The sequence below is a fragment of the Haliotis asinina genome, chromosome 11 (genome assembly GCF_037392515.1).
Source record: "Haliotis asinina isolate JCU_RB_2024 chromosome 11, JCU_Hal_asi_v2, whole genome shotgun sequence".
Lineage (NCBI taxonomy): Eukaryota > Metazoa > Mollusca > Gastropoda > Lepetellida > Haliotidae > Haliotis > Haliotis asinina.
In genome coordinates, this window is record NC_090290.1 from 23,523,073 (window position 1) to 23,542,970 (window position 19,898).

Sequence of the window (19,898 nt, forward strand, 5' to 3'; positions counted from 1 at the left end):
ATGTCGACACACCACACTGACAGTGTTCGGCTTCGTGACGGAAGTCAAGAAAATAAACCTGACAATGGATTCGATAATCCTGTTTATGATGATGATGATGGTGATGATGCCGCTACGTCTGCTGTAATTGAGGTGGTTTGTTTGAATTCTGCACCACCTGCTGGAGTTTCTGCAAGTCAAAATGTTGAACCATTAGAGGATACTTCTGGGATTGTACTTGGCAAGGAAACTGATGATGGAGTTGTAAGGAGTCAGGGCTTGGATGGTGCAGATGAAGATGGAGATCTGAATAGTCGAAAAGTTAAAAAGCATGCACGTGAGTTATGAAGTTTGTTCACTGAGGAATTAAATAGGCTGGTTAATATATCAGCATGGTGAAGTTAAGTCATTTCAATTTTTTACGATAATGTTTCCTTTATATGCCCAAGTATTGACACTGATGTCTCGGCAGCTATATGTATTTGCCTGTTAGTGTTGGGGCTCAAGTATCTTTCTAGTTTGGGTGTTCGAACTTGCAGTGATCCAATTCAAAATACAAAAATGGAATGACCGCAAAACGTTTTCATTTTCACTTTTATCCCTGTATAGTTGAAACTTTGGACTGGGGTAAATGCAATGACTCCAGAAAAACGTATTTTCAGCCACCTCAAACTCTTCATAAATCAACTATAATACAGCATGATAATAACAGTTTACATTTTACAGCCAAGTTCAAATCCATGCTTTGTAAAGTTATAAGGTTGAGCTGAACAGATTTTAGGGTTTTAGTTTTACCTGTCAACAAAACCAGTGCAAATTCTGAATAGCAAGTAGTAACCATGACGGAGGTGGATTAAGAGGAAATTAAAAAGATGACCAATGAACTTAATATGTTTGTATAGACGTCGTTTCCACATGGATTGTTTGTGTCACGATCATGGAACAGGTAATTCATCTCATCTTCCTCAATGCAGAGTATTATGGTTTTGATGATGAGTATCCTGGATCCACTCAGTTGTTTTGAAAGTGACGTCACTCTCTCTGTCTCTTATTCCAACCTAGCCCAGTATGCCCATCAGTCATGAGCTCTGAACCAGGAATAATATGCTTAATATGTTTAATGTGATGACAATTTGTATATACAATAACGTCAACAAGTCCTTCATACTACTTTTCAAAGTGTTTCCATTTTCATATGTTGTTTTATTGATCATTATTCATATGGACAAGAAGTCAGCATTGTAATAATTATTGTCAGATTTATGTTGTCAGAACAATAGTTTGTCTGGGAGGGGGTAGTCCTTATTTGTTTGTGAAAATTGTGTAGATAAATGTATTTGTTTAAACACATTAGGAGCAACATGTAGATTATTCAGTCTTTATAGAATCAGTATCAAACGTAAAAGTTCGTGAGGTGCGGGCACATGCCAAGTACAATTACGTAATAGCTTTTAGCTGACCTATTTCTTTCAAAACTGCTAATAGTTAAAATGGTGTTAGTTATACAACAGCAGTAACTGTCATCTTATGAGGGTCAATAGATCTTACTTGACCTTTCTTATCATGGTCAGATGGTGACAGTTGGATCAAGTTGTTTGCGCCCAGCTAACGATGTCACGCCGTTGTCACAACGTTTTGCTTTCGTCTGCACTACGATATTATGTAGACTCCCATTTTCAATGTCACAACGTTCACGTGACGTTGCACACTGACGTGATATTAACGTCAGTAACAACAGAAATTAGTTTACTGTGACTGAATATTTATGGGATGCTAATCACAGTGTGTAATATAATAGATAAGACTGTATAAAAAATTAAGGTACTCGGACACGTTGTTTTCAAAAGTGACGAGGACGGTAAGAGATTTTTTAGATAACATTCGATAGAAAAAAGTGACGAAAAATGACTGTACTAGATATGTTCAATGTTTATCAGATTTCACTCTAGTATAGTTTCAGTGTGCATAAATGTGTCTCGGTGCATATTAGGGTGCAGCGTAGAAATGAACTGACTGACTGACTGACTCACGCACTCACTTACTCACACACTGAATATGTTTGAATGTTTTTCAGGTGTTAAATAGCATGTTGTAAACAGGTTTGTTTGTTGTAAGATGAACACGTCATGGGCTTTATCAACATTGCAAGTAAGTAAATATGGCCATATGCAGATGTAATTTGCGACTGTTAAGTTATCAACATTTAACAGACATGATCATTTTGAGGAATAGGCTTCAATTTTTGAAAAGTTGGTTCTCATATAATATGACCTGTGTATATTTTTGCCAAAATATGGTGACATATATGAATGGTAATTTGTTGAATAAAATGTATGGGAGTCTTGGAAATGGCAGATTGCTTCCCTTACTATGTATTCACCGATTAAGATAAAGCAGCTATATATATGAATATCATCACTTTTGTCAACTTGACATTAAAGAGTAATATCGGCAATTATATGTCTCAGTGCGTAGACTCAACCCATAGATGACATCTTTACCTTGTCACTGTACTGACTTGATTAACCCCTTTGGTTATGTAGACAAAACGTCAGTGGTTCAAATCCCAACACTAGACTTGGAAATTTTATTCCTGCTACATTGGCCCCCAACGAAGGGCTGAGCACGTTCATATTAAATCTGAGCAAAATAAAGTCTCAGTCTCAGTCTCAGTGCTGTTTAACTCATTGTCTAGATCACCAAAAGATGCCTGCACAAAGGTAGAAAAAGTTAAGAATCTGATTTAATCTATATTTTAATCCATCGCGATACTAGTCCCTCTTTGCACAAAGATGTAAGAATCAAATCCTTAGGATGGTGCACTTTCTCATCTTAATGTGATGTTGTATCTTGAAAAGGAACTTTGATATATACAGTTTAATTATTGGCAGTGAGAAAGAAAGCCAAACGGTGCCCAGAATCCTCCATTTGATTGGGCTATGCAAGTTAGTAAGAAATCTTTGTTAGGATAGCCATTGTATCCAAATTCTGATTTTAATGAGTCCGTCTTAGTACAGGCCAAAACAAATTTAAGAAAGTTATGCATGGACATGTGTTCAACTCATGCCGCCTTTGGTTGTGTCTCAGCATGATACACACTTATCTGTGGCATTCGGCACGCATGCCCTACTTGCCCGGTGATTCCAAATTCCTTGTGAAGGTGCGTGGCTGGTAATATATCGTAAATCATCCTCGAGGGTCCAGGGAAATATATCCACCATAATAAATTCCTCGGTTACCTTATTTTAGAAGTAGTATCAACAACTCCATCTCCATGTGTGTATATATAGAACATAGTAGAGACTTTACATCATTCGTGATATTTGACCGGAATTGCCATTTAGGATAAACATGAACGCGAGGTTTAAATGATAATAATAAAAAAATACAATTAGAGCTATTATAATTTCGTTATATAGTTCTGATTTTCCACCACATCATGTATATCTCCATTCTACCATAACAAGGTTATTATGATTGTATAAAAATACATGCTGTGTGGAAAAATCAGAGTTTTTATAACATGATTATACACCTGTGAATGATTTTCAATACCCAGCCTCTATCCGGAATCATATTACTGAATTCATGGTGGAATTTGCTATTTCGAATCTGCTTCTACAGAAGCCAATAGTAGCAAACGAGTTTTTAATGAAACGGAACAATGATAAACTGTAAACTTAAAATAATGCCAGTTGTCAAGTGTTCATAGTATTATAGCTATACATTATTACCTAGAACAATGATAAACTGTAAACTTAAAACTAATGCCAGTTGTCAGGTGTTCATAGTATTATAGCTATACATTATTACCTAGAACAATGATAAACTGTAAACTTAAAACTAATGCCAGTTGTCAGGTGTTCATAGTACTATAGCTATACATTATTACCTAGAACAATGATAAACTGTAAACTTAAAACTAATGCCAGTTGTCAGGTGTTCATAGTACTATAGCTATACATTATTACCTAGAACAATGATAAACTGTAAACTTAAAACTAATGCCAGTTGTCAGGTGTTCATAGTACTATAGCTATACATTATTACCTAGAACAATGATAAACTGTAAACTTAAAACTAATGCCAGTTGTCAGGTGTTCATAGTATTATAGCTATACATTATTACCTAGAACAATGATAAACTGTAAATCTTAAAACTAATGGCAGTTGTCAGGTGTTCATAGTACTATAGCTATACATTATTACCTAGAACAATGATAAACTGTAAACTTAAAACTAATGCCAGTTGTCAGGTGTTCATAGTATTATAGCTATACATTATTACCTAGAACAATGATAAACTGTAAACTTAAAACTAATGCCAGTTGTCAGGTGTTCATAGTATTATAGCTATACATTATTACCTAGAACAATGATAAACTGTAAATCTTAAAACTAATGCCAGTTGTCAGCTGTTCACATTTTTATGGTGTAACATTATGAACAATGATAAACTCTAAATCATCAAACTAATGATAAAACTAAAGCATTTGTAATATTTGGCATTACACAACTCTCAGTAACACATGTTACATTTGACTCACTTCGACAGTTAAATCCTTTTTACAATATATCCTGGACAAAATATGTTTTGGATGTAGGTATTTACATGATTGATATTTCAATAAAACATTTCTAATTAATATATTGAATTTTGCTTCTGTCGTTTGTTGATTAGTTTTAAGGTGGGAATACTGACATTAGTTTAACATGCATACTTACAAAATGATGTAATGCATTGATTGCAATCGTACTCTTGGTCATAAAGGGTTACAAAAAGTCACCGTGTTTTGTTTTTGTTATCATTTGTGCTTTGGGTACTGAATACAAAGTCATGTTTGTGAATTTACTTATTTGGCAATTATTGTGTATGTAACACTAACAGTATTTCCCAAACGCTAATGAAATTCTTTTCAGTACGGCAATAGCATTGTTAAAGGTAAAGTTTTGTCTGTTGGGTTGTTATTCAAAGTATCGGGGTGGTGGGGTAGCGTAAAGCGTTTACGTCTTACCCGCATGGGTGCAATGTGTGAAGCCCATTTCTGGTGCTCCCTGCCATGATATTTCTGGAATAATTGCTAAAAGTGGCGTAAAACTATATCCCCTCACTATTCAAAGAAACAGTTGCAGAAATTTGGTTCTTGTATTAGTATTCCATGAAAAAAGTTACGTTTAGCTAGGCATCAAATGTTGCACAAAACAAAACTGAGGAGTGGGTCGATCCATCCATTAGTTTATTAAAACGTTGAGATATGATAAACTTGAAATGATGCTTAGATATACATATGCATTTGTTTTCTATATGATTACAATTGTCAAACCATTTGACCTCGAGCTCCTTGGTCAGGTAGCTACATGTATTTATATCCGACGCCTCTACCTGAATATTGAAAACCTTGTCCTTTAGACTTGCATAACACTTCCATGATACATTGTTCCCATGTGTTGCAGGCAGTTGTAAAGATTTTGTGACTGGAGCCAACTTCCTGGTGTACTGCAGCCACTTCCTGTCAGCATGGGTGAGTGAGGCATTTCTGTAGCATTTCTTACATCACCTAAACCAAACGTTTGTATCATGGACATTGTATAGAGACATTCTAGCAGGACGTGGCAATGTCCAGACATGGACATTGTATAGAGACATTCTAGCAGGACGTGGCAATGTCCAGACATGGACATTGTATAGAGACATTCTAGCAGGACGGTCGGATGATGGTATTCAGAGAGTGTAAATACAGGCATTGTTTCTTGGAGGTTGTATGCTGATATTTTGTCACATAGGCTGTTTACGGGCATTGTGTCCAGATTACATGTATCATTGTTTCAGAAAGGATTGCCATAGGCACCGGAATATTGGAGTCATCTTGACCCCCTCTATGTCCTCAAAGGAGTCATATACATATAATAAGGCATAATATTTTTCGAGAATTGTTTTTGTTCGAAAAATATTTGACTGATTCCAAAGCCTCTAATGATTAACTATGTCCATGTCGGTATTTTATTGTACATAATGGTCTTCAAATTGAAATTAAAAATCAAGTCAATTTGTATTGATAGTTCAAGCATAATATCCGGTTGGCATTGTTGTAGGGAGATCGTATGTGGGCCTTTGCCGTTGGTCTGTTTCTGATCAAGATTTCACCAGAATCGCTTCAGTTGACTGCATCATATGGGCTTACATCAGGACTTTCTGTTCTCTTACTCGGAGCCCTGATAGGAGACTGGGTAGACAATACACCGAGACTAAAAGGTGAGGTTCTCCCTAAGCGAACAACACAACACGACTGAAAGGTGAGGTTATTCTTAGGTAGACAAGATATCGCGGGGTTTATCACGACTAAAGGTGTGGTTCTTCCAAGGTAGACAAGATATCATGACTCAAAGGTGACGTTCACCCTAGGTAGACAACATACCACAACTCAGAGGTAGACAGGACATCACGACTCAAAGGTGAGGTTATTCTTAGGTAGACAAGATATCGCGAGGTTTATCACGACTAAAGGTGTGGTTCTTCCAAGGTAGACAAGATATCATGACTCAAAGGTGACGTTCACCCTAGGTAGACAACATACCACAACTCAGAGGTAGACAGGACATCACGACTCAAAGGTGAGGTTATTCTTAGGTAGACAAGACATCGCGAGGTTTATCACGACTAAAGGTGTGGTTCTTCCAAGGTAGACAAGATATCATGACTCAAAGGTGACGTTCGCCATAGGTAGACAACATACCACAACTCAGAGGTAGACAGGACATCACGACTCAAAGGTGAGGTTATTCTTAGGTAGACAAGACATCGCGAGGTTTATCACGACTAAAGGTGTGGTTCTTCCAAGGTAGACAAGATATCATGACTCAAAGGTGACGTTCACCCTAGGTAGACAACATACCACAACTCAGAGGTAGACAGGACATCACGACTCAAAGGTGAGGTTATTCTTAGGTAGACAAGACATCGCGAGGTTTATCACGACTCAAAGAAGAGGCTCTTCCAAGGTAGACAAGATATCATGACTCAAAGGTGACGTTCACCCTAGGTAGACAACATACCACAACTCAGAGGTAGACAGGACATCACGACTCAAAGGTGAGGTTCGCCATAGGTAGACAACATACCACGACTCAAAAGTCAGGATATTCTAAGGTAGGCAACTCAAAGATGAGGCTCTTCCAAGGTAGACAATGGGTACTACAACTCAAAGGTTCGTCGTAGGTAGAAAATATATCACGACTCAAAGGTGAGGTTCTCCAAGGTAGACAACCCAGCACGTCTCAGTGCTGAGGTTCTCCCCAGTTAGTCAACACACCACAACCCAAAGGTGAGGTTCTCTCTAGGTAGAAAATACGGAACGGCTCAAAGGTGAGGATCACCTTAGGTAGACAAAATACCATGACGCAAAAGTTGAGTAACTGACTCATGTTCAGGACATTCCGTTATAATTCCAGCCAGTGAATTATAATATCCTTCACAATCAGCTAAAATATTATTCCAAGCTGCCATAATCCAACATGTGTGTCCATTCCAGCTGCACAACTGTCCCTGGTACTTCAGAATCTGTTTGTGGCTCTCTGTGCGGGGATCGTGTTCTTGAACCTCACCTACCACGAGGATGTTATCATCATGTGGGATGGGTGGCTGCAGAAGCTGGCGTCAGCTTTCATCATCCTCTTGGCCGTCTTGGCCAACCTGTTCAGTGTTGCTCGGATGATCGCTGTGGAGAGAGACTGGGTGGTTGAGATCTGCGGCACGGATAAAGACATGCTAGCAAGTAAGTAGTAACAGAAGAGCGCCATAGATGACATGCTCAACTTCCTAACAGGGTTAACCTCTTTGGTCCTTTGGACAAGGTGCAAAACTGAAGGTCCGTTTTTCGAATACCAGTACATTATTTCCAGACTTTATTATGACCATCAGTAACACTGCGAAATATTCATTGAATTGTTTGGAATTATTTAATTAATTATGCCTCTTATTTGTATCAGGATCAACTGTGTTTGTCAGTGTTAGGGAATTATCCAACACACTCTGCTTGGACAACGGTCTCATTAAAGTGAGACTGTTTGGGTTTTTTTTTGAAGATTTGAGGACTCTTTCACGGAAGGTCCTTCGTCCTATGCTTTTTACACAGGCCATGCAATGATCGCCTACTACGAAAAATTTATATAACAGCAGACATAACTTTATATCCATAATCTATTAATCCTACATATTTTAACTTATTGGCCAAGGTTATGTGTATACAATCTATATGTTATTTCTCCTTCATAGAAATGACTGCTACATTGCGAAGAATTGACCTTGCAACACAGATTTTGGCTCCAATTGCAACTGGCCAAATAATGTATTTCACTGAGATGAGGATTGGTGCCGTGTTCATCGGTGGCTGGAATGTTGTTACGGTATTCCCGGAATACTACCTTATGTGGAAGGTCTACAACACGGTGCCTTCTCTGTGCAAGAAGAAATATTGGACGAAAAATGACAGTAAGAACAGTAAGTCCCTCTTTTTTTCCGAAAATTTCTTATTTTTCCTTATCCTGACTCATACGTTAATGTGTATCTCCCTTTTCTTCCGCTGTGTAGTGGAAACGTATGTTCCTTTATTCCCTAGTCTACAAATCTCACCCAAACTGGGCCTCTTCCCTTCCCCCGCCAGCGTCCCCTGTGACTATTGGCTGCTAGTCACTCTCTCCATTTTCGGTGGATTCCTCCAGTCCCTTTTTCGGCACTTATGTCCAAGTTTTAGTGATTAAAAGTATCCTCTACCTTTGCACTATCATATCTATGGGTGAAGCTGTTTGATTACAAGCTATCTTTCATAGATATTGTAATTGTTTCAGATGGTCGGTGACACATGGGTTGGTGTTGTGTTTTCATATACAGACTGTCTAAACACGATGATCACCACGCGTGCTGAAGTATTACTGATATGTGTCAATACAGTGCTGGATGATACAACGTTTTGTTTGATAATTATTGTCTTTATTATGGAAAAAGCACGCAGTCGTCCGCTGACAAGTCACTAAATCATGAGTCCATTCTTATTTGTCTTCTGGGGATGCGGTTGTCCCAGATGGTTCCAGTTTCACCATGAGCCCCAGGCACCGTTCAAGCCGCTAACAGGTTTTCTGTGTGACCCGGAGATGCACCCTAGGGCGTTGAAATCCTACGATTCAGTTAAGCGTACCCCCTATTCTTAACATATGAATCACACTGAGATGAGCGGGAACCTATTTCTTTGGGCATCTTAAAACTCAATGAAATCTTGTCTTTTAATGTGTTTTTTTGTTTTAATTACCTGGGAAGAAAAGGGCGATAAGCAAAGACTTGTTGTATTATCAGACAATTTATTAGTCTCTTCCCGAACGGAGCTGAAATACACAACTGAATCCAGAATTGACTGATGGTAAATATTGCGATACTGCGGTATACCATTGTAGTTGTAAAGACCACTACAAAAATAACCTGGTTTCCAGAACACTGAAACAGAGAAGAAACGACACGGAAACCAACATTTCCAGTTGGTATCCAGGGAGTTTCCTATAGTTTCATTGTGGTTTCCATGCAACTGAAACTGTACCATTTCAGGATAGTTTCCAGTTCGTTTCATTACCCACTCCTCCAAGCGGGATCCAGTTGGTTTCCGTGTTTTTAATTTACTGTTGGTTTCCATGAAACTTGAAACTGAATTTTACACCATTTCAGGATAGTTTCCAGTTCGTTTCATTGCCCACTCCAGGCAGGATCCAGCTGGTTTCCATGTATGAGTTTATTGAAGGTTTCAACCTGGTTTCCATGTATGAGTTTATTGGAGGTTTCAACCCGGTTTCCATGTTGTAGTTTCCAAACTAGTTTCCAACCTAGTTTTCAACCTAGTTTCCAATCTAGTTTCCAGGAACTGAAACTTGCTCATGCCGGTCCTTTACCTGCTCCTCCGGAAAAGAGGTTGTTTCATGTCTCACATGTAGCAAATCAGGCATTTTATACAATTGCATAATGGTAAAAAGCTTCAGGATGACAAATAACAGAATAAAACACAAATTCATTAAAGTTTATATTCAACAATCTGTTTGTAAACAAATAATATTTGGAATATTCATATTAGTAAATGAAGTAAAAGCAAGGGAATAAATAGCAGTGAGTACAGAATGTTTTCTTAAACACATCAGTGTAGATCAGCCCATATCACTTGGCTTCCTAGTTTGAGAAATGTTAGCTGTTTCCCCAAGAGAGGAAAACTTTCTGCTTCTTCTCCTCCGGCCAGTCAATCGTTTCACAGCCTTCCTGCTTTCCAGCTTCTGAAAGTTAGAAAATAAACTATGAATACAAACAAGCATTCGTCAACAATATCCATGGCTAGAGAAAGGAAAACAGTATTGCTGAAGGTGAAATAAACTGAACCCCCACAGAATGGAATCTAGTTGGAAACCAAGTCATTTTTGTAGTGGACCTGTACGTGTATTAACCTAGTCACCTAGATGGGCATCCCATACCCTTTATCTCCTCTAAGTAACGACATCTGAAGGTATCTGGCACACTTCAGTTGATATTTATTTATAATTTTCTAAGAAACACTGCACATACTCAGAACCTATGGATTGTGTGTTTGAGTTGTAAATCCATGTTTGACAGACGAAAATCAATTATTTACTTTTAGTGTATTTCTCATCAGAACTGAAACAATGTAACCGTACGCGTGAACATGATTCCTTCAGAAATCTTATGATTCCCAAGTTATGTATCCATTATAAGAAACATCTGATGAACCACGATTTTTTCCCTTTCCAGAAGCAAAAGCAGCTTCCTCAAAAGAGACAGTTCCTGTTGAAAATGAGGCAAACACAGTAGATGGCACTGAATACCAAACACCTAGCAAAGGAGACAATTCTGTACATGATATACCAGATGCTGTTGAAGATGACCAACCAAAAGCATCGCCTGAAAATCCTGAAACCAGTGATAAGTCAAAAGAAACAGAAGAAGTTCCTAAGGAAGTGAAACAGGAACCATCGTCCTGCTGTGGAAATTGTCTGCGGAAAATGTTTTCAAGTTTCGTCATTCTCTACAATGGGTGGCGAACATACATGACGTATGATGTCGCCAATGCTGGACTTGGATTGGCCTGCCTGTACATGACTGTTCTGGGCTTCGATAATATCACCACAGGTAAGACAGTCAGACTAGAAGTTGTACCAGGAATAGTAGGAACGTTGCTACCTATGAAGATCCCGATTTGAATCTTCATCTTGTCGTAAGGTTGAGTCACTTGTTTAGCACTAGTTTTCATACCCGATCATGTAGATCAATGTTCATTATATTGATCACTGGATTGTCTTGTCCAGACTTGGTTATGACTTGATCGCTGTCACATAGCTGGAATATTGTGGAGTGTAGCGTGAAACAAGAAACAAACACAATATCACTTTTGGGGGTTTGGGGTCTTCATCGTTGAATTTGTGTTCGTAAGGAATTTTTGTGATCAGATCCAAATATGCACTCACTCTTTTATTGCAGGCTATGCTTACTCTCAAGGAATATCCGAGTCAGTCCTTGGAGGCTTCCAGGGAGGTGCTGCTGTAATTGGCATATTAGGCACCCTGGCCTACCCAGCATTACGGAGATGCGTAGGTCTGGAGAGGACCGGACTGTTCGCCCTGCTCGCGGAGATCGCTTGTTTGACGATGTGTGTCGTGTCGGTGTGGATGCCAGGCAGCCCTTTCAACCCATATTACTTCTTTGAGGACCATCCTTCAAGCAATCAGACCACTTGCTCCCCCCAGGCAATGTCTGCCAACAGCTCGCTGGCCACAGCCTCTTTTCCTGCTGCGTCTTTCAACTCCTCGACCTCGACGGTTCCAGCAGGAATAAAGATCCCAGGGGTGACTGCTGATCCCATGTCTATCAATCCAGGCAACAATACGACACCTGGTGTTCCAGGCTGTGTGGAGGACACCGGTCCAGAGTCCTATCTCTCCATTGGCCTACTCATGGCGGGGATCATCACTGCTAGATTTGGTACGTTCCATGAGCTCATGTTTATCAGGATTTCTTTACTGTGTAAATACTACTTTTAAGAAAATACCCACTCAGGTAAATTCCTGTTCCTATTTGAAAATGAACATTACGTTTTAAATCATATGATGATTAAGCCATCTTAATAATATCATGGCGGGAGACCCCAGATATGCGTTTTCACACATTGTGGTCTTGTCTCGATTTGAACCCACCTCAATTTGTGATCATTGAACTGTCAGAGGGTGCGAGTTTTAATTCTTCAAGCTGAACTAGTATTCATCTTCAGCCTCCGCCTCAATATCCATTCTTCCAGTAATGAAAGGTGTAGCACTTGGTTTGTTGTGTGAAAATGATCTTTCTAAGAAAATTAATGTAACTTTTTGTTCATAGTCTGTCCAGTTTGACCACAGGCCTGCTTGATACATTTATGCCTCTCTCTACTGATTTCAGTTTTGAACTCTTTTAGTTTTAGTATAACTCTGAAACTATTTTCTACAGTTCTCTGTTTCAGGTTTGTGGGTGGCAGATCTCACTATCACACAGCTGTTCATGGAACGGGTGAAAGAACATGAACGTGGGAAGGTGAATGGCGTTCAGAACTCTATCAACAAGTTCATGGATGTGCTCAAGTTCATTCTTGTCGTGGTACTTCCACAAACACCTGTGTTTGGTTACTTGGTGATTGTATCATTCGCTTTCATATGCCTTGGCTTCGTGCTTTATGCGTCGTACTCCAGACGTTCAAGGGGACATCTTCTACCATTCCACAAAAAGTGCATCACAGCGGAGGAGGTGAATCAGGCAGCTGCAGCTTAGGGCTGTGTTATAGTTTTCTCAGAAAATATTGAGAAAATATTTACTTCCTAATACTGATGACAGAATTTTAAAATCGTGGTTACATTATGTAGTAAGGTACTCAATATGGGAAGTACCTCTTGAAGGCTTAAGAATGAACCTTACAACTTCAAGAGTTATCTCCCTTGGTTTAGCAGACGACTTCGTTTGTTGACGTGCCAAAAAAAAGGAGAAGAGAAAAGAGAAGCTGGTTCTAGATGATTTTGAAAGGGATGTGACTATTGTAACAGAGTCAGCTGGTAGACATGACATTCCCCTGTCTATAGTAAGCATAACTTAAGAATTTTCAGTCAGGAGATGGGACTGACTACAACACAATGACAAGGAGGAAGTTCAGAACTATGGATAGCCGGCGACCTTGTCAGAGTCGGAAAAAAAATTAAAAGCTTTGAGAATATCAGAGATGAGATGATTAATAGAAAAGTCGGCAGGTATGTAAAGAACCTTAGGCAAGAATTACACAGTTGATAAGCGAGGACTTTTCTCACCACTGACGAACGATGCATGGAAAGAAAGACGTTTGAACTTGTGTAGGGCTCACGAAAATCAAGATGTCGATGTTTTGTTTGATGAAAGTTCTATCCGACTTTTTGCCTAACTGTGTGAAACGTTTGGCAAGAGATGCCGTGAAACCTATCTACCAACACCCTAAACATAATCTGAAATTTCACGTGGAGTAGGATATCATTGTACTGATAGGTACATCTTGGAGAGTTATTTCCCTTGCACTGTACACAGCAGTTCAGTGAGTAAAACAGCTTGTCCGACCCGTACCTTTCTCGCTGTTCCTTCCAAAAGAAGGTAATTAAGAATAGAATAAACTTTTAAGAAGGACTTAGAAACATTGAGGATATGAAGAAAGAAGTGAATAACAGGATATGCTGTTATACGATTTCAAACAAACTTTGATCGGTAGTGTACCAAGGCGCATTCAGTCCTATATTGCAGTGCAAGGTCTCACAAAGTACCGAAAACATGCTGTCGCAAAGCATACTGAACAGCAAAAGAAACGCAACATTCTCCTTTTGAAAATTTTCAATAGATAGCATAAACGTGAACGCTTACATTTATGAGAGTTCAATTATAATTTGTATATAAGCATTAAAAAATTGCCAAAACAACTTTCTCAATAATTTCTGGGAATACTAAGTACTACATGAATCCGGGTGCACAGAGCGACCTCAGCATCAGTAACTCAGTGTTTTAGTCAGGGAATCAGAACCTGCTTGAACCTTTGCTTTCAAACAGAGGGGCGGCTAATAGCCCAGTGGTTAAGACATTGGCACGTCATGTTGAAGACCCGGGTTCGATTACCCACATGGGTACATTGTGTGAAGCCCATTTCTGGTGTCCTCTGCCATGATGTTGATGGAATATTGATAAAAGTGGAAAAATATAACCCAACACAGCAAAAATAAGCTGGTTTCCGGAACACTGAAACCAAGAAGAAACGTCATGGAAACCAACATTTCCAGTTGGTATCCAGGGAGTTTCCTATAGTTTCATTGTGGTTTCCATGCAACTGAAACTGTACCATTTCAGGATGGTTTCCAGTTCGTTTCATTACCCACTCCTCCAAGCGGGATCCAGTTGGTTTTCATGTGTGAGTTTATTGTAGGTGAAGCCCATTTCTGGTGTCCTCTGCCATGATGTTGATGGAATATTGATAAAAGTGGAAAAATATAACCCAATTTTGCAAAATTCACTCAATCAGTCACTTTCTCTAAAGACCTCATGACGACCTTACCCTTTTAGATCAAGGACAAGGTCAAATAAAGTCCATGGTTCCACTATTTTACGTTCTGGTTAAGGTTATAGAATGATCTTCTATGGGTGTTCTAATTAGATTTGCTGACGTTTTAACCTGACTTTGTAAAGGAATCAACACAAACGGAAATTGACAGAAAACAACTACTGATCGAGTCGGTCAAAGTTACCTTGCTCTGGTTGACGTTGCTTTTACTGACTCCTAAACGATGTCATTGATTTTATTCACGAAGGTTATACAGGGTTTATGATGCTTGTCAGAAATTCATGCGCAACCATGCAGTCTTCTTAATTTCAAAATATAAAGGAGATATGCTCTAGGTTGGAAATATATTCTCCCGCAAGGCTGCTCAGCTCGCTATCTGGATAGATAATACAATTTCGATTTCAACTTTCTGAAATGTGTTAATCCAAAGGTGATTATCACATACTAATGTATATGATTTGACGGTCGTTTAAAGTGTAACTTGTGTGTGTTATTTTGCTCAGATTGTGTGTGTGTGTCTGTCTGTCTGTCTGTCTGTGTGTCTGTCTGTCTGTCTGTCTGTCTGTCTGTCGTGTATTGAATTGACACTCCTAGAACTGAAGTATTCTTCAAAATAAGTAAAACCCAGAGTCTGATCACCATAACAACAATATGGAGTGTATAATGTGAGCACAGGTTTGGAATTGTATCCACATTTTGCCCAGTAGAAGTGAATATAGTTATTCGCAAGTAATGTCACTGTGTGTTTTCATATTAATGTTAATAGACATTTTAATACACGGTTACCTTGGCTTGGTGGAATATACTAACGTATTTGTATAGAATATTGTTACATACCAATTTAGTTGTAATATCATGATGTTTAATGTTTTGTTTATACCAGTGTTTATTCATTTTTGTTGAAGAATGTTGCTTCTCTTTGAAAGGTCTTAGCATGGACCAGAGACAGCAAAATTGCAAATAATCAAAAGTTAATTAAAAACATGTAAAGATATCACTTTCACTTTCACTGAGCTTTATTTTAATTTAACCTTTTGTATTAAAGAGTGACACTTGCTTTGTTTTTTGTTTTGTTTGCTTTTTGGTCCTTTCATCTTTTCCATTTTATCCCCTTTTCTTTTTTTTTCTTATTTCTTTTCTATACGTTTTCTCTGTTTTGAAGGGTGGATGGGGTGGGAGATGGGGTGGGGGATGGGGTGGGAGATGGGATGGGGGATGGGGGTGGGAGATGGGGTGAGGGATGGTGGGAGATGGGGTGGGAGATGGGGTGGGAGATGGGGTGAGGCTGAAGGTTGAAAAATGAGGAATATTGTTTACCTTTGTCGGAACATATATTGCACACTGAAGTCTTTTGAACAGTTGGGAGATGTCTTCTTACTAAATTATGGGAAAATGTAAAATGCGCTCAAAATGTGATTTTTTTTGTTCATCCTGAACTTTACAGTGTGTTTTGTCTTCTTCCTGCAAATATCCTGGACCCATTTGTTAGTGGAGTTTTGTTTTGGATGTCATATCACCATCTCCATCTTTCATGATTGCCTATACAGAGGGAAGGTGGGCTAGGCTAGCGATTAAAGCTTTTTCTCGTTATTCTATGGCTCGTTTCGGTTCAATGTATGGGTACAATGTGTGTAGCACATTCCTGGCGTCCACCGCCGTCATATTGCTGGAATATTGCTAAAAGCGGCGTAAAAGAAATCTCACTCACTCAGTCATCTACACCTCGCATGTTTTACATTGTTTAAGCAAAAATACAACCTGTAATATACATTAAAATTGTGTTCTTTAAACTCAACCATATTTGTTTATACTATTTATTTTACGCTGCTTTTAGTAATATTCCAGCGATATCACGGAGGGGGACACCAGAAAATGGGCCTCACACATTGTGCCCATGTGGGGAATCGAACCCGGGTCTTCGGTGTGACGAGCGAACGCCTTAACCACTACGCCATCACCCCCGAGCTTAATGAACAGAGTTATACATTGGAAAGGCAGACAGACATTTACAGATTCATATATTAGATTAGCTAACCGGCGAATTATGTTAAGTGTGAGCCACTGAAAATGTGATAGTTTTTAGCGTTTCAGAAATATATGTTCACATTACGGAGATGTATAATTTCCTTAAGAGCTCAGAACAGACATTATAGGCCGCTTACTACAGTTTTCGTTCTCGCGACTCTCTTCAATACAAAGCAAATGGCAGATCAAACGATGTTGATAGTCACTCGGCGCTACATGTGTCAGTGGGATCACCCCTTGTATTGTGCGTGAAAATCAACAAGTCAAGTACTGCTTCTTTGAGTGGCATTTGGAAGCTGGTATGATTAACAGGAACGATATTTTTAAGGATAGACAGCTCAAGTAGTAGTTATAACTCGATATTTGACAGATGTTCAGATAAAGGCGTTATTTGACAGCATCCAACTCGAGTTATTTCTGACGCACCGGTACTCTTGGAGGTTACGGAGAACAGTGACTAGTGACGAATGTAACACGATGCAAGACTTTGGGTTAAAACGTTCAGGTCGTCCTCGTGACTGGGTTTTATAGACATATATATGTAATAGTGCTCAGTGTGGCGTAAAACTAAACTCACTCATGTTTATTACCACTTGTCAGCCAGTCAAAAACCCTTGATGCGAGTCACAGTTTACGCGGCTCGTCCCCCTTCATGAACTCGAGATGTTGTTCAATCCAGATGGGAAAAGAAGAATGAAATAGACATGTTTGTATTTTTTAAACTGTTGGCACCCCGCCAGAACATGAGTTGCATAATCTTCATATACATAATCATCCATGAAGATCCGGGTTTCAAATAGGTCTCAGCGCCCCATGCTTGTCGTAAGACATTGCATCCTAACTGTGTAGATCGAAGCTCATACTTTTGATCACTGGACTGTCTGGTACAGACTAGTTTATGTACATACCACCGTCATATAGCTGGAATGGTGCTGAGTGCGGGATGTTAGTTCGGTGACATGCATGACTTAAGGGCCACCGTGACTGAGTCAGTTACGCCACTTGCAGCAATATTCCAGCAATGGGCACCGGAATGGGCTTCCCACATCGTACCTATATAGGGAATCGAACCCGGGTCTGCTGCGTGCGGAGCGAACGCTTGAACCACTAGGCTACCCAACCGTCCCTACAAAAGCATGGAAGTTACGACCACTCAAGCACTATCATCGCAACACGGACCTGGAATAGGATCTCTTCAAAGTATTTAGTTCCATAAAAACATTGAATATGTAATTGGCACGTTTCCTCTTTTGAGCTCTCTTGTGAATGCTTCCGTAACAAAATAAACAATAAACCTCGAGTTACAAATACTGTGGATTTGACATAAATTTACACAAAGCTGACTTCATTGTTCGACCTATTTCTTAGATTTTGATTGCAAAAAGATCCAGCTATTTTATAGTTAAACCATTATTACAGTGCAAAGAATCAAATGTATTCGCATAAAATATTACGCTTCTTGAAGATAATGGGTTTTTCAAAAATACATTATAAACACACTACTAGAAGTCAAATATTCTTGGAATTATAGAAAAGCTCGGCACTGAAAAATAGTTTCATTCCTTCAAGATAACGTTTAATCATCACTCCCTGTCTCCATGTGCCGGGTTGTTTGCAGTGAACGTTTGTTGTAAGTGGCAATAGAGGACGTGTAGCATTTAAAGTGTTTACGTAAGTACGCTGTTTATGTCCTGTTCAGCCATCAGAGAAATGAAGATCTTTCAAGTAAATTATTCATTTGGAAGAGATGCTAAACGCGTACTTCACCGATTTATTTTCAATTGTGTTTGGACTTTTCATAAAGACGTTCTTCTTTTGTCAATATTATGATGAAGACCTGCCGGCACTGCGGGATTGTTCCCGATCGAGACGGTCATCAGCTTCAGTTATCCGCATCCCCGGGACAGACAAATCTAGGTATTTGAATTAAAAGCGAGTAATTTCGTGATAAATGGGCGAGTGAGTGATTATGGTTTTACGCCGTGTTTCCAGCAATATCACGGCTAGGAACACCATAAATGGACTTCACACCCATGTGCCCACTTGTGGAATCGATCCCGGGTCTTCGTCGTGACAAGTCAACGCTTTAACCACAATGCTACCCCGCTGTCTTAATTACTTAAAGGTCACGTAATCAACTATGGGTTATCAAGACTTGCCCGGCTTCATGGGCGTTGATATTTAGACCAAGTATATCTATCCACAATGCACAAGGGTAATACGTTCGATCCTCTCGTCAATTAAACAGGTTCGAACCTTTTGGCTACTCTGAGCACAATGCCCGATTATTACAACCTGTTGTACTCAGTGACTGAGCGAGTTTGCTTTTACGCCGCATTAAGAGACATCCCAGCTTTATGGCGGCAGTCTGTAGATAATCGGGTATGGACAAGACAATCCAGTGATCAGCATCATGAGCATGATCTACGCAATCGGGATCCGATGATACATGTCAATCAGGTCAGCGAGCCTGACCACCCGACCCCGTTGCTTTTTATGATAAGTATGGGTTGCTGAAAAAAAATTCTAACCCGGAATCTGCCACGTGATTGTCTGGTCGCGACTTTGACCGTCCAGCCTAAACAAAGGATGTCTGTGGTTTCCATAGCAACCACATGCCAAGCTGTTTTAAACAATTCAGTCTCAGTTATATACAACTTCGGTCCCGAAATTTAGACCTCATCGCCGCCGAAAACAATCCTTGTTGGTACAGCCTTTGGTGTAGATGTAATTGCACGTAGAAACAACAGGGTGATAAATATCTACGCCACAATAATAATTATCATTTTAGCATTCGGTGCTTGCCATGTTCATTCATTTTCGAGATACATAAACCAGACAGATACTTCGCTCCCTGTTACCCAGAATTTGGAAACATAACTGATGATTACTGTGTCATTAGATCCACAAAATGAGAGGCATCGTGTCAATTAGTTTGATTCGAAAGAGTCGGTTTCCGCCCATAAGAATGTACTGCGCTTTGCGGGTACTGAACTGTAGAAATGACAGTTGCACTGGCCGCGATTATGTGCAAATGAGTTCGGTTTTACGCCGCACTCAGTAATATTCCAGTGTCGGCAACCTGTAAATAATCGAGTCTGTACTAGACAATCCAGTCAACAGCACGAGCATCGATCCACGCAATTGGTATACGAACCTGACTACCAGTCTCCTTACTCGCCTCTTACGACAAGCATGGCTTACTGAAGATCAATTCTAACCCGGATCTTCACGGTGATAATATATGAAGTATTATAAGAAATGTAC

General features: G+C 39.4%; 1 protein-coding gene across 1 annotated transcript; it reads left to right on the top strand.

Moving 5' to 3' along the window:
- Positions 1–12,814, top strand: LOC137255345 (ferroportin-like). The gene is made up of 8 exons (XM_067792791.1): positions 1–316; positions 5,434–5,501; positions 6,073–6,232; positions 7,509–7,751; positions 8,252–8,467; positions 10,772–11,149; positions 11,498–11,998; positions 12,510–12,814. The coding sequence occupies exons 1-8, from the start codon at positions 1–3 to the stop codon at positions 12,812–12,814; spliced, it is 2,187 nt and encodes a 728-aa protein (XP_067648892.1).
- The last annotated feature ends 7,084 nt before the right edge of the window (positions 12,815–19,898 follow it).